Source organism: Colletotrichum phormii, assembly GCF_030913505.1.
Source record: "Colletotrichum phormii strain CBS 102054 chromosome Unknown BDP81scaffold_4, whole genome shotgun sequence".
Taxonomy (NCBI): Eukaryota; Fungi; Ascomycota; class Sordariomycetes; order Glomerellales; family Glomerellaceae; genus Colletotrichum; species Colletotrichum phormii.
Genome location: NW_026851446.1, coordinates 2,025,371 through 2,044,373, shown reverse-complemented (window position 1 = coordinate 2,044,373; position 19,003 = coordinate 2,025,371). Strand labels below are relative to the sequence as shown.

Below are 19,003 nucleotides of genomic sequence, written 5' to 3'. Positions count from 1 at the left end.
CGTTTGTCTCGTCATGACCATCAGCGTGATAGCTTTGGGCTTTCGCTCGACGCCCTCCCCATCTCTCACTTTAACCTCGTGGAGATGCAATCTCGATCCCATCCTATCGACCTGCCTTGCTTAGACAGACCATGATGCAAGATCGGGCCCTCCACTCCTTGGTGCTGAGAGATCGGCGGCGGAGACAGAACCACCTCATTTACAGGGTTTAGTATATGGTGGTACAAAAGAAACACATCCTCCCCTCACTTTCCCTCTTCGTTATGTACTCATATCCTCAGATATCGTCGGCATCAATCGTGGAACGGAGTTTCGCTATTCCTCCATACGTCCGAAGACGCCGTCGTCATCTTCGTCGCTTCGAGATCGAGATCGGCGGTCAAAGTCATCATCGTCCATCACGCTGTCGCTGTCTTCCATCTTGACATCAGAGCCGCGGACCTCGCCTCTTGTGAAGCTCTCTGGCTGCCTGCTAGGGAAGCTGTTCAGGAATCCGGCACTGAAACCTGCGCTGAATCCAGCACTCGAGAAGGATGCCGCTTGATCGAGATATTGCGCCGGTAGCGGAGGCACCGGAGGGGCGTCTGCTGGAAGCTGCACTGTTCTTCCGTTGTTGCTGTTGAAGCTGCAACTCAGAAGCTCAACCGCGGCTGCCAAATCCTGATCTTCTTGTCCGGTGGCATTTCTTCCTGACGACGGCGGTCGTTGGTCCTGGCTGGTTTGACGGAAGTGTGAAGAAAATCCTGATCCACGGGGCATGCTGCCTGTCACGAGAGGATTGATGGAAGGCGCCGACTGGTATGATCGACCGAATCCACTTCCGGATCCATAACGCTTCGCGAACGAACGATCCGACGACGAGAATCCCTCCAATTGAGGAGGTGGGGTGGTATCGGCAGAGCTGTGTCGCTCGTCTGAATATCCAGAAGCAGCGGGAGAAGTCGACTCTTCTTGGTCACTAGGGAAGTCCTTGGCGGAATCCGGGGGCGTCGCCGCATCACCCTCTTCCTTGTGGTTCATGGTTAACAAGACAGAGGCAGCCTCGAGGAGCTGGACTTGCTGATGCTTAGAAATAAGCAGCTTGGAAGTCAAGGACCACTCGGGAGTGTGTTCCCACCTGACCAGAAATGAGTCAACAAACTGCCCGACTAGTTCTAATATGGGGAATCCAGCATGCAGGTCTCGAAACCCGGGCTACAATATTTGGAATGGAATATGGGGATCGGGAAAGGGGAAGGGAAACGAACAAATGCTTGGTCAGGCAACTGCTGTGCTTGTATCCCTTTCCGCAGGTCTCGCACTTGAGCTCGATGCGGTTGAACTTTCTGCCCTCTTTTACGAGAGGCTGACCATCGCTGGCGCGACGAATACGAGCCTTCTGAGCGTTATCATCGCCTTCATCGGCTGACCCGTTAATTGGGTCATCCTCAATGGCGCTCTCGTGGATTTCTGTCTTGCCGTCCAAGAGGAATTTATGCGTCGGCAGACTCGCTGGGGGCGAGGGAAGACTCCCGATGATTGCGGCGCGGGCTGCAGCACTCTTTGAGGCCGTGTTCCTACGAGAGCTGACGGCAATGGGCGTGACCTTGTCGCCGCCCACTTCCTTGATTGCCGCTGCCATGGCCGCCGCATTCGCGGCGGTGTTTGTCATGGACTTGCGGCGAGTCACACGGTGGTTGGCATTGAGAGCGCCGCTCAGGATGGAGTGGGAGTTGGTACGGGAGTGGGATTGTCGTGTGGTAAGTCCGGAAGAGGAAGCAGTTGATAGTGAAGGACGGTGTTGGTTCAATGGCCTTGTGGTCTGCTGCATTTCCTGGACGAGGATGAAGTGATCAGCAAAACTGGGTTGAGATGCGTGTTGGGAGCGAGCCAAGCAGGGCAGGGCATGGGTTGGAATCCCGATTCCGGGCATACCTTTGAAGAGGCCATTGCCAACTGCCGATGCTAATCAGGTTCGACAACGAGTGTCGAACACTTTGTCCCTTGCTAGAGTATCGTGAAAGTGTAGTGATCTGTAGACGCGGTGGTATCGTGTGTTATTGTTCGACGGTGGTAGGCAAATGGATAGGTAGAAAGTGAGTCGCAAAGACAAGCCTCCGGGCGAGAAATAATATTATTTTGGGGAGGAGCAGCAATTCGGCAGGGGTGTGTCTGTGGGCGGGTGTACCTAGTAGCTCCGAGCTGGACCAGCCGACAGCATGTGGTGAGTGTGGTGGTGGTGGTGGTGTTGAACGGTCAGGATGCCTTGGGGTTAGTCGACTGATGATCAACAGGGCTGTCGAGGTCCAGGCCGGATTCAACTTTTTTTTACCCTTCCGCTTGAATGCTGTGCTTTGAATCGAGGTGTAGCTGAAGTGAGAAGAAAAAGTTGTGGGCTCGAGACAGAGTGCGTTTGGAAGAGGATCCAAAAAGTCCAGCAATGGGCGAAACAGTCCAGACGGTCCTTTCCAACAAGTTGCCAGAAAGAAATGGAAGAGAAGCGCTGGTCGGGGACGAGCATCAGCCTTCATTGGTCGTATTGCACCACCAGGTCGCTAGGATGAAGGAGCCAGAAGGAGGAGGGAGGGGAGGGGGAGGAGACCGTACCGCAGCAGGAGTCCAGGACCAGACCAGACCAGACTCACTCACACACTCCCCCTCCCACCTTCAACTCGCAGAGCGCAGAGAGCGACGACGCTGGCCGGCGGGAAAGAAGGAGAAAGTGGCAGAGGAGAGAAAGAAGAGAGGGCGGGTGGGGCTGGGTGTGAGCTGAGAAAAAGGGGGCGTAGGTTTTGGCGTTGGAAGTGAGGGTGAGGTGCGCGGCGCAGCTGGGCGAGGGAAGGTGACTGGTTGGCTGGCTGGCTGCCCTCTCTCTCTTTCTCTCTCTCCCCCCGTCTCTGTTGTATCTTTCCACCTTCACTCTCTCTCTTGTCCCCTTCCCCGTGTCCCACAGTGTGCAACCGGGCCAAGATACGCTGGCATGTACTTCTCAGGTGGTCGGAGGTGGAAGTGGACATGACCGTGAGCGCAGCGGACGGGCGCCAGGAACAAGGAGCATGGAGCATGGCCCGTGGTCGTCCTTTGGCAATGGGCGAGCGATGGTCGGCCTCCCGAGCGATGGACGTGTCCGTAAGGCGCCGGTGCGGCGGGGAAAGGTCACTGGGGGAGGGGTGAACGGAACCCATGGATCCATCCCAGTAACCCATAGCCCTCGTCCTTCGTCCCAGAGCCCAGACCCATTGATGGCCAGGGCCGATAGCGTGCTTGAGTTGCACATTCGTAAATAGCAATTTTATGTATGGCACTTTTATTCTCGACTCTCGAGTGCTCGCAGGCGCTGTTGCTGTTGCCGCTCGTCGGTTGTTCTCGTTGCTCTGAACTTGGATGATCCGGATCCTTGAAATAGGCGCATACATGACGATATACGGTGGAGGTGTGTGATATGGGAGTAATTCTGCCCCGGGATCTATGCCAGACGACTAAGCCAACAAGAGAGACGCTCAAAGAAACGCGGCCTTTGTTGGTAAACGCCTCGCCCGTACGGAGCACACCAACACAGATGGACTCGTGCCTTGGTCCCTAGCTGGGCCAGGGTGGCTTAGTTTGGCTCGAGTGCCTAATTATTTCTCTGATTGTCTTGTTCCCTTGATCCCGTACGGATACTTTGTAGGTAGTCGTCTGAAGACTTGTCGGGACCTTGCTAGTCTGGTGACCGCCAAATCTTTTTTTTTCTGCTTCTCTTCTTCGGAGTTCTCTGTTCGCGAGGTAACGATGTGGAATGATTGAGACAACAAGGCTCCAATGAGTTGTAAAGAATGTCGTGTCTTGGTCGGAAGCGAGAGGCCTATCGACTGCAAGTGGCATGTTTCGGCGGATTGCCAGGTTCAAAGTTGCGTCGCACCCCACGACAGCTCTACCTTACTCCCCTAACGTGGAGGCTCCATAGAGGCAGGCGGGAGGACAGGCGACTGCTCCCGGGCCATAGAACTGGAGCTGTGAGCATCAGGTTGGGGCGTTGGGGCATAAGGCGGAGAGAGAGACAGAAAGAGCATTGGCTGCCTCTGGTGTTGTTTAACTGGAGAAGGTGGTTTCCATCGGATCAGGAACGGAAGTTCGCACGCGGGGGAGAAGGCAGTAGCTTCGCATTGCTTTGCCAGGTCATGCCAAAGTTGTGTTGTGCGAGCTTCAAGGTTGTGAGCTGTGTGAGCTGTGCGCAATGCGCTGTGCGTTGGTCGAATGAGCGAGACCATGAGGGGGTTGTCAACGGCAAGCTTGGGGAACACTGCGCGAGAACCTTAGTACATGATACTCCGGAGCGAGTTCACAACCGACGTTGCCATAAACCTGTTGTTTCTTCATTGGAGCTGCATGCTAGTCGATGCAGAGAAGCGCGAGGGGCAAGGAACTTCGAGGAATAGGTAGCAAGTACAGATACATACAAGGACGAAGGAAAAGAAATGATGAAGAACAAAAATAAAAGAAATCCCCGAAGGACGGTTCTGCTGATCGTTGATCACACGGAAGCCAAGCAGGAGACAGCTCTTCGACGGCGTTGTTGGGTTGACAAGTCGTTGGGTGCGGGCAACGAGGCAGGTACAACTTCCTTCATGTTGGTGCTGGGAAACAACGCAGGTACACAGTGCAGCCTTAGGTAAGCACCCCCTAACCCCGGGCGAGGTACGTATCTCTGCATCTTCTCCCTGGACAGTGACACTTCACTACGCACTGTAGAGCTGCCTGCACAATTCTGTGACAAATACACAGTGGGGACAGTGCCCTGGTCAGTCACGTTCCTGGGAAAGCCCCAATCCATCCGTATCTCAACCAGTGACGTAGTTTGCTCCGAGCGCGGAACAAGCATGAGTTCAATTCTTTGTCAACTCAGGGGCAACAGCTGCGGCTTCAATCCGTGAAAGGATGTAAAGGACCACGGCCAAAGCAGATGGGAAACGACAGGCAGAACATCGGACAAACAAAACCCTACACCGTGCCGTTCAAGCTCTCGTGTCCGTTTTGGAGACGTGCTACGACCATCAACGGATTGCGACGATGGAGAGCCACCACCACCACTACGGTCTACTTCACCACACACAGTAAGTTGACGATAACACCACCCCCATCCCCTGTCCACCTCCCCCTTCCCTCCCCCTCCCCCTCTCGCACTCCTTGTCCTCTTCAATCTTGCTCCACACTAACCAGACACCCCAGCGAAACGTTCTCTCAATCATCTGCGCCTGAGCCGGACATCACGACCATAACCTACGCCTGGGGCTTCCCCACCACCAGCTTACCACCTTCTGACCAAATACAGGCCCCCTCCTAGTGACCACTAATCACAGGACTCGTCCACTGAGACGGACAGTCTACCTGGCCTGAAGTTGGCTGAGGCGGCGTGAGAGCAACGCGAACCCGATCAAACAGCTTTTCCTTTCCGGCCCGGCCTACTGCGCTTTTCGCAGCACGGAAACACCAGTTACCCCCTTCGCCGTCGGCCGTCTCTTACAACAGACTCGCTCTCTCGACCTTCCGCTGACCGGCAATCCGCTGGAATCTGATAGAGCCCAGCTGTTGACCAGGAAATCGGTCAGACGGTCAGTCCTGGGCCCGGCCTCGTCTCCGTCTCCCTCACGCCGTGCTAGGGGGGCCGCCATTTCAATTCGGGACGGTCAGCTGCCCCCTCCCTCCTTCATCGGGCGCCATGCGGGCTTCTGCTCTGGGCAAGTCGGGTGGATTCTCATGCCTCTGGCGGAACGTCGTCCACCCCGTCATTATTGCGCTCCCCGACGCAGACCGTCGCTTATGCTGCCTCCTCTTGCTCTGACCGGCCAGAATGGGATGCCCTTGCCACTTGACGCTATTGCCTACACAGTAGTTGCCATTGCTCAGCCTGGGCTATTGGTAACGCAGTCTAGATATCGTCAGCGGAGTTGTCCTCCAACATCAATGTACTCGCCAATGTCCGGAGATGGACAAGCCACACCGCACGCGAGAAAGACACGATGCACGCTCTGCCCGAATCTTGGTTACAGCCAACCTCGCCTTCCTACTGTATTACCTATCTCCAGCATGCAACTAGTACGTCACTGGGCGCAGCTTTACAAATCTAGGCCTGGGAGATCAGAGAGTTTCAGTTGCCAAAAGTGACGCTTTGAACGCATGCAAAATGTCTTCTCGGGTTCTGCCGTTGGTACCTATGTCTTCGGTGATTTCCCAACGTCGACTAGCCGCTCTTGTCTCGGGAACAACAGAACGCGAACATGTTCTTTTGCCATCAATTTGGACTCTGGGATTCCCCGTAACGCCAGGCTGGCTATGTGCCTCTAGGCCAGCCACCCGCCCCCTCCTCTGCTTCACATCTTGATTCTTTGATAGTCTCAAACCACTTCACCGGGTTTTACGCCCATTACCATTCAAGGTGACCAACTGAACGGAATCGACTGCAACCAGTGTCTAGGGGACTACCTAGATACCTAACGCAACTAGTGAGACTTGCTCTTTGGAATTGGACGTCACTGAAAGTTGTCCAAAACCGATGCCAAGTTGCTTGAGAGCTCAACTCTTGAAAGCAACATGCGGGAGTTTGCTTCTTGTACGTAAGGCTCTCGGAAACACTGGTCACGTTGTTGTTCCGCTGAGAGAACTAGAGATGGAAGAGACATTGTTCAACGACCCGACCAATAATCGACGGCAGCTAACAATGCTGTGTAACCCATGCCAAATGACTTTCGACCAGACTGGGGAGGCATAGTCCATATTCTACGACAAACACAGTATGGGGATGCCATGTTGGTTGTCAACTGAAGAGGACAACTGTTCATCGTCGCATTTCGACGTCGACTTCATCCGCGTCTGATTAACGCAAGAAGTCGTGCCCTATACCCTTGATCCGTGATCGACCAAGGGTTCCCACAAGACGGCCAGGTACAGCCAAGCATTCTCCCAACATTGTCCTTCGACAAATCATAGGATTCAAGCGCATCGGCGCACACTCCGATTACTCCGTATTCTTTTCAGACTCTGAAGCTGGTTTGCGCAGAACAAAAACACACTAAGGGCAACGCCCCAATGGCAACTCCACCGCGAAATTGTCAACGTGTTGTCGATCGCCAACTTTATCACACTACGGCCTTTCACTGTTACAGGGCTGTCCTAGCACATCGAGCGGGTTGAAAGGGAGCCACCGAGCCAAATCGTCGATTGCTCCCAAAACTTCAGCAGCACGGCAGTAGGGCAGTTGAGACAAAGTGTGCCAGGGTCCTGCCCTGTTCCATTGCAGCTGCACCCCTCACTCTCCGAACAGTGCCATGCCATCCCGAAGCTGGTTTCTCCATGCATAAAAGCTCTCCCATCGAGGCAACAGCCCCCGCCGATCGTCGCCGGCCGCACAATTTCACAAAACGGTTGTGCCGGCGGACTCTCTGGAAAGGCGCAACCCTGCACGCGAGGGAGATAAGGTTTACCAGGTGAGGTGACAGCTTCGCGGCCGACCTCGCGTCTTGAAAGAATCGAGACACGGAGAACAGGCAGATGCCTGTTCTCGCGGGTCATAGGACTGAGCGCAAAAAGGACAGAGTTGCGCTGCGCCCCGTCTTACGGTCTTAGGGTCTTACGTGAGTATGGGATTTCACCTTTTCCCTATCTTTCCACCAAGATACGGATGCCCGGGATTTATCACATCAGCTCGTCTTGGAAACGGCCCAGCATGTTATCTGCTACGTTGTCATCCCCGCGCCGTCGTGACGAGAACAGAAGAACATCGGAGACACCTGTGGATGCCACTTTCACAAATGGACTAGGATGATCAGCGCGTCTGGCCAGCTCGCCCCTCTTGCCGCAGCTGCACATCACCCCTCCAGTCTCCGTCGGATGCGTGTCGCTATCAGAAACCCTGTCTGCGAGAGTGGATACTACACAGGTAGGTACACATTCGTACTGTCAAGTATCTCTCCACGGATACCTAGACTTGGGGGGCTCGTTATCATTGGGAAGACGTATGGAGGGCGCCCACGACAGCTCCAGCCAAAGGGCTCGCGGTTTTGCTTTTGCCAGTCCGATTTCCAGCGTACCTGCGTCAGTTAAGGCATTCCACGTGGGATGATGCTATTTCCTTGGTTTGGACCTCTTTTCTCTTTGTATGAATGGAGAGCGCCAAACCGTACGGCAGGTTCATCGGGGATCGGGAGAAGGTTTTTGGTGCTGCCGCTCCCGTGCGTTCCGCTCCCCCTTCACACAAAGAGACTGGAAAGAGAGGGGTTGGACCCTTGGATTGCCTAAGGTGGTAGAGCTCATTGCGAGAGCTGCAATGGGAAAGTCTCGCAGCAGCCACCTTCGGGGATAACTGTCAGCTTGGGATTTTGCAAAGCACTCGTCTCGGTCCGGCGATGAAGATGCGTCAAAGGTGTTTCCCCCAAGGCGTTGCTATTGTTGAAGACTGAAAAGTCATGGGTCCTGGTCGACGTGCCTGTCGATCTCTCTCTGAATCTGCCCGAAGCCGAGCAGAATTATCCCTTGACAGCAGCACATGGAAGATCCAGGATGAGTGAAGGGCAGGACATGTCCGGATGCAGCGATCGACAAGCGAGTGCTGCGTTACGTGAGCTTTTCTTTTCCCCTTGTTGAGCCGCACGCGTTGTGTCCGAGGGAATATATTGCCATAAAGGGAGCCATACGAGAAACATTCCGCCCATGCTCCTGAAGACTCGAGGCATCCGGCGCACAGCAACCTGACGGTCAGGAATGTCTGTTGTCGATAGACTGGAATGAATCTGTCCCTCGGAAGCCCGACTGCGGACACCGATAAAGTGGTGTTGGGACCCATCCCGCGCAGCTTTGATTAACCCCGCGGCGCCACACTATGCAAGTGGCTAGCCGATAGGGAGTGCCAATTACACCAAAACCGAACGTCACTTTTTCTTATTGAACCATTTGCCCAGCGATACCAGGCAGCATTTTTGATCTCCTTTTCACATTTCCGTATGGTTCCATTCACGTTTTCGACTGTTTCGTACCCGTTGTTCCGCATTAGTCGACTCACAAATTGCTCGAATTGTCTGTATCATTCAGACAGACCCAGCCGCACCACGAAATTCATCTCGTCTGCAGCATCAAGCTCCAGGACCCCTGGGCGACGACCACCATGTCCGACGTATTCCGTAAGGTAGGGAGAGGAGGCTCAGGAAACTTCTTCTCGAAAAAGGACGTGGACGATGCCGAGACGGCGAGGCCAGAGGTAATGCGCAAAATCGGACCGTCCTTCTCAAGAGGAACGTTTGGCTGACTGAAAATGCCCACGACAACAGGACATCGAAGCCCAAAGGTCAACCGACGTCGCCGCTTCCTCGACATCACCGACCTCGAGCGGGTACGTGCGCGCGGGACGAGGAGGTTCGGGCAACTACGTAGACCCGACCTCTCTGCCCGGCACCAAACAACAAGAGGAGCTCGCGAGCAAGACACAGGCGGCAGTGAATGCTAGCATTGCGCGGTCGGCGACGAGGGGCGCTTCTGGCCGCGGCGGCGCCGGCAATTACACGGGTAGCGTACCTGGTGCTGAGGCGACCGAGGAGGAGGTGAAGCGCAAAGAGGCGCTCGAGAAGAAGATTATTGAGGATGTCGAGGCTGGTCTGCCCATGCCGCCCAAGGCCTTTCACCACACTACCAAGAAGGAAGAGGAGGGTGCTTGAAAGCATAACACCCGGACTGGTGTGTACGTTACCACGGCATGCTACTGCCGTGAATGGGATTGAGGGATACCTGGAGTTAGGGGGTTTCGTTTGTATAACATTTCAAAAGGCATTGATACCCGCAACGCTCATCTTGAGCGTATTCACTTGCATATTTTGACGGCATGTAGGAGATTTGACAGTTTGTAAGCCTGCATTCGCTATGTCTAGTTCGCTTGCTCCTTTTGTGAAAAAGGGGGCGCGGCAACAACATGATGGCGCGCGTTCTGTTAGCATGCCGTTGATTCACTCCAGACAATGTCCGATACCCCCGAGATCGCGGGGTGCATCCGGATGGCTATTTCAGACGACACGGATCGAGAGGATACGGCATCCACGAGACGGGAGGAAAGGTGGCGACTGAGATGACGGAGGAACCGATCTGAATCAATCTGGACCTTGGATAACTTTTTGTGGTATTCCTTCTCAGAGCCACCAAACGCCGTCGATGCTAAATCGCCCTTTTGTATCCCTGAACGCCCGTGTATAAAAAAAACAATGCCCCCCCAAAATCAACTCTTGTCTCCGCAGTAGGAGAGCGGAGAGAGAGGTCCATTCGATTAGCATTTTGTTCTTTCTTTCTCTTCGTCCGTTTTGTTGGCTTTTTCTTTTTTTTCCGTCTTCTCCTTTCCTTCGATGGGGGGGAAGGGAACGGCCCCCTCCTCTCCTTTTGGTCGGTTCGTTAAAAGAAAGACGTGACAAAAGAACGTCCCTCGTCGTCGCCGTCACACTCAATCCTCCATGTCGACATCGCCGTCCTCGTCATCATCATCCTCCTCCGCATCCTCGTCGTCCCACTCGCCATCGTCCTCCTGCATGACGCCGCCCTCGCGCTCCTCAACAACGTCGCCGTCGACAGTGACCCGCTGGCGAATCTTCTCGCGACCAAACACCTTGCCGGCCTTGCTCTTGGCCAAGCGGCCCTCGGCCTCGAGCGCCGCAATCTCCTCCTCGGTGGCGCCCTCGGCGGCGAGCCTCTTCTTCTCGGAGCCGCGCATGCGGGGCAGCAGGTGCTCGTTCTCGGCGACGAGCTTGCGGGCGGCGGCGATCTCGCGCTCGCGCTTGCCTTGCATGCGCTTCTTGTAAAAGACGCGCTCGCGGCGGGACCGGATCTCGGAGACGCGATCCATGGCCTTGAGCGTCTTGGCGACGAGGTCGCGGTCGTAGCGGACGGGGACGTTGCGCCGCGCGCCGAACTGGAGGGTGCTGTCGACAGTCATCTCCTTGTGCGCCGAGGCGCGGTAGGCCTTTGTCCACTTGAGCTTGCGGGGGTTGCGCTTCATCTTGAACTGTAGTGCCAAGGGGCGGTTAGCCATTGGCCGAGGGGAGCGTGTTCGCAAAGGTGTTGAAGACAACTTGGTGACGTACGTTCTTGTGGCACTTGCTGCGGCAGAAGCGAAAGACCTTGGAGTCATTGCGAACAAAGGTGATGCCCTTGCTGGGGTAGGCAGGGCGACTGCAAAAGTAGCACGTCTCGATTCTAGAAGCATCGCGAAGTTAGAAAGCTTGCAAAACCAATGGAATTGAAAGGTAAACCATAGATCAATGGCTGACATGTAAGACAATGGAACAATAGACAAGAACATACCTCATTGTGACGGCGTTGATACCTTCACGGGTATCACGGAAATAGTCACACGGTTGTTGGGTTGTTGGTGTTGGTTTCGACGACTCTTCCAAACACACACATGGGGAGGGTTCAGAAGGCGGTGATCAAAGCCTCACCCTCCAAAAGTTTTTTAGAAATTTTTCTTCTGCCGCTCAGAGGCACCGCTTATCGATAGTGGTGGGGCTGGGGTGATGGAACTGATTCTTTGCGGTGCGATAAGATTGCAGCGGGATTGGTGGAGCCCTTGGTCCTGCTGACATAATCCAGTATCTTTTGAGCTCCAATTGCTTGTCGGAGCGGCCCAACAGGTCTTCCGAAAAACGGTTCAGCACGGACCAAGACCGGCGCATCGCGGCTTGCTCTATGAGCGGCGGCGAATGTAGCCCAATAAAAAAAGCTCTCCTCCGACTCCGAAGACCTTCGCGATACCCCATCCGCTTTATTCCGCAGTCATCCACCATCTTCCAACGACTCACCGACGACACATAACACCGAAATACCAGCGACGATGGCTTCTGTTCTTGCTATCGGAGGCGGCGCTGCCGTCGCAGCTTTCTTGGTATGAGAGAAGCAAAGCGCATTCCTTTGGATGCATGAATGAATGAAGAGCCACGACTAACACAAGAGTGTTTCCTACAGGGCCGAGCCGGTCTGGTCGCATGGCGCCGATCACGCGGCGGCGTGGGCGCGATGGGCAAGGCTTTCTACAAGGGCGGCTTCGAGCCCAAGATGAACAAGAAGGAGGCCTGCCTCATTCTGTCCCTGCAGTAAGCTGATGACCCCCCTACCCCCGGGCACGGAAATCCTGGAAGACGATGTTTGGAAAGGTCGAGGAAAAGAAACAGCCTCTAACATGATGCGTTACTAGGGAGAGCGGCGTCACTCGTGACAAGATCCGCAAGCAGCATCGCACCTTGATGCTCATGAACCATCCCGATCGAGGCGGTAGCCCGTACCTCGCGACCAAGGTCAACGAGGCCAAGGAGCTGCTCGAAAAGACAACATCTTGACACTAGCCGTCATCATATCGGTTTCCGGAAATTTGGAATGTAACAACAAGCACGAACAACATACGAAGGAAAAAATAAGATGCCATGGTTCACTACGGATGGGCGGGCGGGCTCCATCATGCCCTTGTCCGAAGCCTCGTAATGAAATGGTATTGTAATAACACATTGGTCGTTCTTCATAGCGGTGGCGTTTTATAGGCGACGATATGGTCCTTCTTAGAGGGGTTCTAAAAAGAGGGGGGTTCGCGTATGGCCGGGCTAGGATGGTCTGGTCTTTTGGGTATCGGGGCCCCTGTAACATTATGTTTAATGGCATGAGGCCCTCTCGTCTCTCTTCTCTCCCATCTATCTATGATATCGCATATATCTCCCTTCTGTGAGCTACCTATGAAGGAGCGCGTTCTAGAGCATAAGACGAGCAGGTTGAAAGCAAATGCAAGCATTTCGAGATGAGGAAACCAGCAGCGGATCAACTTGAATTGTCTTTGCCTGTCTGGTCGGATGTAATGCGAGATTGCTATCGCCAGAAAATTTTGGGTACCAGGCTGCTGCTTTGACTGCCGATGAGTTATTCGGGACTAAGCAAGTTCGTTGAACTGTGGTTGTGTTGTGGTGTAAGAAGAGACTGAAGTACTGCCATCTGACTATACTGCAAATCAGTTTCTGATCTCAATCATACCAATGCATATACCCACCCATGCCAAAGCCAAATAGCTGAGATGCTTTTACGGGTTTGCCGCCAGATGCTTTCACCACTTTAAATCAACTCACAGCATGATTTCACCATTAAAGCACTTGACCTCGCAAACGCTCGGGCTGCGACATGCTTGTTCATAACTACTCAGAAGCGTCCCGCTCAGATAGCTTCAACCTCTTTCCTGCTAGAGATTTGATCGATCGCTGAATGCCTCAGAGTACATTTCTTAGTTCGTAGTTTGGAATATTGAATGTGGTAGTTCTTGTTTCCAATCCGCTGATCGCAGTAAGTAGACTAGAGAAGCTCTGAGATTTGTCTGCAAAGTCCAACCATCTCAGTCATTCTTTTCTCAGAGGTAACTCAGCCGCCAACGCATCGTTGAAGTATCGAGTCCTTCTCACTGAAGTTAAGCTGTTCTTTGCTTGATCCTCCACAGTTGAGGGCGTGCGGCTTGCCAAAGACCTTCTCAGTAGTGACACGCTGACTTCAAAGACCCCCAATTTCTCTCAATGCCTCTTTTCTGGCAGAAGATCGTGCGTACTGAAAGAGCACAAGTGAGATTCTCATCATCCCAAACAAAGCTGCTCCACAAGGAGCTGGAGGAGGTGCCACCGGTTTAAGCCACGGATGGAGGTGAAGGGTCCACATGCCAATGTTCATGGCAGCGGCATTTGAAAGGGCGCAGTACTGTATCTTTGAGGGAACATCTCATATCTAAGTTTTTCGGTTTTGCCGCATACCTCTTCATCCCCTCGTCTTGGTTTTTCACAATCCTCCTGAGTATTCCATATGGTGAAGTATCGTTCGGGAAGGTGCCTCATCTCACTGCCTCTTTCTCCTTCTTCTTTAATTGTAGCCTTCTGTCTTTAAAAGGGAGCCTACGCTCAAAGATCTCCCCTTCTACCTCTGCCAAGTTCAACTCAGCCCTCGTCAACCCAACAACCCCCATTAATCTCACTTTCACACGTGAGCCTCACTCATACATCCTTGACCAAAAGAATCCTTTCTGGCCAGTTCAAATTACTTCTTCCGTCTTTCGGAAATTCACCTACCAAACCTGTCTTGCCGTCTACATCCTACGGCATTCTTTACACTTCCGTACACTAACTCCACCATGGCCGTCACCCATGCCGAGCAGCTCGAGCGTCTGTTCGGGGCCTTTGGCGATGAGATCTTTTTCGAGAAAGGAGCCTCACAAGAAGTGGAAGATGTCCCCGAGGAAATTATCCTGGACCCTCTCCTTCTCGATCGCCAAGTTGCAGCCAGGAAAGCAGCAATTCAGGGAAAGTCCATCACCAAGCCAGTCGAGAAGAAAACTCCTCACTACATCGGACCACCTCTTGAGCCTTCCAAATCTGAGAAATTAGCTCCTGCGGATTTCAACGCCCTAATGAAGCAAGACTTCCCCGAGTTCAAGGGGATGAAGGCGGGCGACCTCTCCGCGGAGAACACGACCTTCGTCTCGTGGGATGTCGTCCAGAGATACCCCCTCAGCTTCATCGGCAAGACCAATCGACCCAAGGTGAGCAGCTTGCGCCAAGATGCCTCGTTTCTCTAGCTAACGCCGGCTATAGGCAACTCCCTTCTTCGATGCCATAAGCGAGGAGCAGACGTGGGACTTGTAAGTGATCACCTAGATTGCGACAGGCTCATACTGTACGAGAAGAAAATAACACTTCCCAGCTTTTACGTCTACCATCCCAAGGCCCTGGATCAGTCGCCCTACATCTTCGTCCCGACGATTCAGTTCCAGCACTTCCTGGACGTCGTCAATGCCTCGATCCAGACGAATCTGACCGTCCCTGCTGGTAAGCCAGGCGAGATGTTCTATCTCGTGTTCGGCTCCAGCTGCACCATCCGACCCAAGTACATTGCCCGCTCCGCCTCGCACAACGAGTACCGCACCCTCACCGACGCGATCCCCCCTGCCGAGGAGGATGACGCGTGCGCCGACGCCACTGCCTTTGGTATGGAGGCGCTCATGAAGCTGCTCAACATGCACGCCAACTTCAAGGACCTCAAGACCAAGAGCAAGAAGAAGAAACAGGACAAGGCGCTGAACCGGGCCGAGTCCATCTACGATGCGCAGCTGTACCTCGGCCTTCGACCCAAGGCCAGCGATGTCGATGGGAAGAACAAGAAGGTCGAGCTGGACAAGCCGGCCCCTCATGCGCTGGAGCAGAATGTGGTCTTTGTGTGCATCGACGTTGAAGTCGCCGAGGACCACCATGGAACTGTCTTGGAGATTGGCATCTCGATTTTGGACACTAATGACCTCGTTGGCGTCGCGCCTGGCGAGAACGGCCGCAACTGGGTTCCGTTCATCAAGAACCGCCATCTCGTCACCGATGAATATCGTCACATCCGTAATCGCAAGTATATCAAGGGTTGTCCCGAACTCTTCAACTTTGGGTACGTCATTTCAATGCCACTCTTCAAGAAGGAGCGTCAACTAACGATTAACAGCAAGAGCGAGTACCCCAAGCTCAGCGAGCTTGGTCACAAGGCCCGCACCGCCGTCAGTGATCTCTCCTTTGACGGCAAAGAGGACGCCGGCGACAACGACAAGCGCCCCCGCACCATCGTCCTCCTCGGCCACGACCTCGGAGCCGATCTCGGATACCTTGATAAGATGGGCGTAGAGCTCTGGGGCATCAGCGGCGTCGCGAGCCGTACCCTCGACTCTAAGGACATGCACCAGGCCTGGCGCGGCGAGTCGCAGGGCCGGAGCTTGGGTATGGTGCTGACTGACCTCGGCATCGAGCACAGCAACCTCCACAATGCGGGCAACGACGCGGCGTACACCATGCAGGCAATGCTCGGTGTGGCTGTCAGAGAGAGAGTTGACAAGGAGTGGGAGAATGCCGAGAAGGAGCGGACTGAGGCGAAGTGAAGCTTCTCGGACCGGGATGTAGAGGAGTATTCTTCTTCTACGCGTTCACAGAAGCACCTTTGGAAGATGGATAGATAGACAGGCATGCATAGAAGTTAGTCTTTTGCTCATTTGGGGCATACGCTAGATACCCCGTAGACTATCTCAATTTTCCCAACGCCCGCTATGATTTGACCTATCACTCATTTCGACTTTAAGAACTGCAGCTCAAGTTAGCAAACGCGACCTCTCAACGAAATCAACCCCCAAGAAAGGGGAACAAAGAAGACAAACCTCATCAGCCTCTTCACTCTTAACATTCGAAACCTCCGACGTCCCCTGATCAATCAACCCCAGCCTCGACGTCCTCACCCGCCACCACATCTCCCTCCGATCCCCGCCCAGCTCGCCCGAGAGCATCTTCTTCTTGAGGTCTTTAATCAGGTCATTATACACCCCGGGCTCCTCGAGTTCGACGAGCCCGCGGCGTAGGACGATCAGGTTCTCGGACGCGCGGGCGTATTGGCTGTCACCGAAGCTGTCCGTCACGAGCTGGGCGACGACGGCGGCCATTTGCTTTGCGGCGTCGCGGATCTCGGACTCGTCTTCGGCGAGGGCGAGGGCGCGCTTGAGGTCCGGGATGGCGTTTTCGGGGGTGATTTTGGGGCGTTTGGTGGAGGTGGATTTGGATGTTGTTCTTAGGAGGGCGTCTACGTTGAGGCCGGAGAGGGGTTTCGAGGGTTCGAATTTGCGTTTTCCCTTTGCTTTTGGGGGGACTGTCGTGGTTGTTAGTGAAACCGAGTCTTAGAAGTATAGGAGAGAGAAAGGGGGGTGTTAGGGGGCGGGGTTGGTTCTTACCTTTCTTCACTTGAGCTGCTGAGATGAGACCCTCGATTTGGGATTTTGATTTCTCGACTAGATCTTCTGGGGGCGCGGCGTAGCGGACTAGGATGGGTGGGATTGGATCTATCTGGCCTTCGGGATTGACTGCCCTTTGGCGGATGGCTTGGTTGATTCTGTGGATGATTGGGTTGTACACGTCATCTATGGCAGCGTACTCTGACGGATTTCTTCATTATAGAGGGTTAGCGGATGCTGAAATGACAATATCACGTTGGGAAGACTTACCCATCATCATCGGTACTAAAGGTACCAAGGTCCATAGAGTCAACGTAGTCGCTCATGGCATCTGTGAGCTCGTCGCCGGGGAGCAATCGGTGATTTGCCGTGATCTTCTGCCCGCTGACGGTGATGACCTTGTCGAGCGGCGGGAACTGGTATCCGCGAACATCCTCCGCAAAGGGGAGGGGCACGTCGTATAGGCACTCCATGTCTGGCTCGATGCGCGGGGCCAAGAGGACGAGGACGGGGTCCTTCTTCTCCTTGACCACGAGCCGGGCGACGGCGTAGGACTCGAGCTCGTAGAGGGCGTGGATCAGGGAGGACAGCGCGAGCTGCGACTTTTCGTCAAACTTGCGGCCGACCGTCACGCACGTCTCGCCCATGTTGAGAAATGGCTCGTACTGCGGTGGGAGGTTTCCTTGTTAGAGAAAGAAAAGGGGCGGGATTTGCACGTAGGGAAGAACGTGTCTCATCTCAAGACTATACCTTTTCGCAGGGAATGAAACCAATGATGCTAAACGTCTTGACCGTCTCGAGCTTGGTGACGTTCCACTCGGACTCGCTGATTGCGACGGCTGTGCGGCCGTACTGGTACCCCTTGGCCAGGGAATCAAACTCGACATCACGCTTACCGCCCGGTGCGTCCGGGTCGTTGATCTTGTACGCCCGCGCCGACTTGACCGCCGCGAAGCCGGCCGACGTTGACTCGACGCCCTCCATGGGGTCGCCGCCTTCAACCTGCTGCGAGGAGCCTGGCTCAGCTGATACCACGACGGTGGAGGCGGTCGGGGCTTTGGCTTGCTTGGTCTTGAAGTAGCGCTCGACGTTGATGACTGCCGGCGTGGGTGGGATCTTGAGATCCTCTGGAGCATCGGCGAGACCTAGCGTCAGGGGCCCGTCGTATGTCTTGTATGGCTTGACGGGTTTGAGGCGTGGTGTGTCGAGCTCGTCAATGGCCTCTGCAATGGTTGCGAATTGAGCATTGTCACATTTTGAGACAAAATCCTGAAGAATTCCCTCATTGTTTTTCTGTGACAACGTGTTAGTCATATGAGGCAGAGAGTAGGAACATTTATCGGACCTTGATTGACGGCTTGTCCTCTTCCTTGAAGCCATACTCTGCATCGTCAAAGTCCACGCCCCTGGAGGGTGTTAGTGAGGAGTCTACGTTCATGCAATGGATGAACTCACAGGACGATCAGCTCAATTCCATCATGATTAATCTTCTTTGCAATCGAATCGACATCGTCACCGTCAATCTCAGACATGCCGTCGGTAATAAGATAGATGCGCCGCTTGTACTTGAGCTTCTTGGTAAACGTCTCAATCATGTCCACCGCGAGGACCACCGCGGAAACCGCATCACCCGTGTCCGTCTTGCTCGGCTTCACCGCATCCGTGAGTTCCCTCAGGGAAGTCATGGTCATTGGGCCGAGCTCCTTCAAGACTGAAAGGTTGCCGTATCCCTCTTCTTCTCCCATGGCGTTGTTGGTCTCATCCGTCTTGAGGCCGATGACGCCGACAGTCCATGTTTTTCGCGAGGCGGCGACTGTGGTTGAGATCTTGTCCCATACGTACCGCATGCTCCAGTCCAGGTCTGACTCGGTGCGGCCGTTGTGGCAGTCGGCCATGGAGGACCCGAGGTCGACGATGTAGACTGACGCCTCCTTGTCCGCCATCTTGAGGATGCTTAGAAGAAGTAGAGGTTTGAGGATGAAAGTTTTTAAAGAGAAGGCATTGAGATCAATGTCAGGTCTTGCAGCATATAGAGGAAATTCTGGGCAGGTGATGGTGGGTTTGTTTAAGAAGGATGTTGGCGCGCGGAGACTTTGACTTAGATCCTGGCTCAGTTTAGGCAGATGAGATCCATCGAGCTCCAGGCTCCGGCGCGACTTGGGGTACCGCGCTACAGCTGCTCTAGGTTGGCCGTCGCAAACACGAAGTCACGTGGTGATAGCGATAAGACACTGGAAGAGACCAGCGAATCAATCA

The 19,003-nt window shown here is 54.2% G+C and overlaps 8 protein-coding genes across 8 annotated transcripts; 4 read left to right on the top strand and 4 right to left on the bottom strand.

Annotated features, from left to right (window-relative positions):
* Positions 1 to 315: 315 nt before the first annotated feature.
* On the bottom strand, positions 316 to 1,810 carry BDP81DRAFT_458692 (uncharacterized protein; the record flags this gene model as incomplete). The annotated part of the gene is made up of 2 exons (XM_060593446.1): positions 316 to 1,117; positions 1,248 to 1,810. The coding sequence occupies 2 exons, from the start codon at positions 1,808 to 1,810 to the stop codon at positions 316 to 318; spliced, it is 1,365 nt and encodes a 454-aa protein (XP_060449218.1).
* A 182-nt stretch (positions 1,811 to 1,992) lies between these two features.
* BDP81DRAFT_166019 (uncharacterized protein) lies at positions 1,993 to 2,642 on the bottom strand. The gene has a single exon (XM_060582109.1). The coding sequence runs from the start codon at positions 2,508 to 2,510 to the stop codon at positions 2,037 to 2,039; it is 474 nt and encodes a 157-aa protein (XP_060449217.1). The 5' UTR covers positions 2,511 to 2,642; the 3' UTR covers positions 1,993 to 2,036.
* Positions 2,643 to 3,595: 953 nt separating this feature from the next.
* Positions 3,596 to 4,488, top strand: BDP81DRAFT_166002 (uncharacterized protein). Its single transcript, XM_060582108.1, has one exon. It carries the CDS (start codon positions 3,795 to 3,797, stop codon positions 4,395 to 4,397), a length of 603 nt encoding a protein of 200 aa, XP_060449216.1. The 5' UTR covers positions 3,596 to 3,794; the 3' UTR covers positions 4,398 to 4,488.
* Positions 4,489 to 9,115: 4,627 nt separating this feature from the next.
* BDP81DRAFT_458691 (uncharacterized protein) lies at positions 9,116 to 9,662 on the top strand (the record flags this gene model as incomplete). The annotated part of the gene is made up of 2 exons (XM_060593445.1): positions 9,116 to 9,208; positions 9,279 to 9,662. The coding sequence occupies 2 exons, from the start codon at positions 9,116 to 9,118 to the stop codon at positions 9,660 to 9,662; spliced, it is 477 nt and encodes a 158-aa protein (XP_060449215.1).
* Positions 9,663 to 10,248: 586 nt separating this feature from the next.
* BDP81DRAFT_165964 (ribosomal protein L24e) lies at positions 10,249 to 11,473 on the bottom strand. The gene is made up of 3 exons (XM_060582107.1): positions 11,290 to 11,473; positions 11,070 to 11,181; positions 10,249 to 10,990 (listed from the first exon to the last, which is right to left on the bottom strand). The coding sequence occupies exons 1-3, from the start codon at positions 11,292 to 11,294 to the stop codon at positions 10,433 to 10,435; spliced, it is 675 nt and encodes a 224-aa protein (XP_060449214.1). The 5' UTR covers positions 11,295 to 11,473; the 3' UTR covers positions 10,249 to 10,432.
* Positions 11,474 to 11,818: 345 nt separating this feature from the next.
* BDP81DRAFT_391275 (uncharacterized protein) lies at positions 11,819 to 12,320 on the top strand (the record flags this gene model as incomplete). The annotated part of the gene is made up of 3 exons (XM_060587528.1): positions 11,819 to 11,869; positions 11,950 to 12,077; positions 12,179 to 12,320. 3 exons carry the CDS (start codon positions 11,819 to 11,821, stop codon positions 12,318 to 12,320), a joined length of 321 nt encoding a protein of 106 aa, XP_060449213.1.
* A 1,811-nt stretch (positions 12,321 to 14,131) lies between these two features.
* On the top strand, positions 14,132 to 15,910 carry BDP81DRAFT_446876 (QDE-2-interacting protein; the record flags this gene model as incomplete). Its single annotated transcript, XM_060592114.1, has 3 exons — positions 14,132 to 14,539; positions 14,592 to 14,638; positions 14,701 to 15,910. The coding sequence occupies 3 exons, from the start codon at positions 14,132 to 14,134 to the stop codon at positions 15,908 to 15,910; spliced, it is 1,665 nt and encodes a 554-aa protein (XP_060449212.1).
* Positions 15,911 to 16,001: 91 nt separating this feature from the next.
* BDP81DRAFT_165933 (Ku70/Ku80 N-terminal alpha/beta domain-containing protein) lies at positions 16,002 to 18,880 on the bottom strand. The gene is made up of 7 exons (XM_060582106.1): positions 18,203 to 18,880; positions 18,093 to 18,153; positions 17,498 to 18,040; positions 17,018 to 17,412; positions 16,748 to 16,959; positions 16,184 to 16,665; positions 16,002 to 16,110 (listed from the first exon to the last, which is right to left on the bottom strand). The coding sequence occupies exons 1-7, from the start codon at positions 18,688 to 18,690 to the stop codon at positions 16,093 to 16,095; spliced, it is 2,199 nt and encodes a 732-aa protein (XP_060449211.1). The 5' UTR covers positions 18,691 to 18,880; the 3' UTR covers positions 16,002 to 16,092.
* Between the last annotated feature and the right edge of the window lie 123 nt (positions 18,881 to 19,003).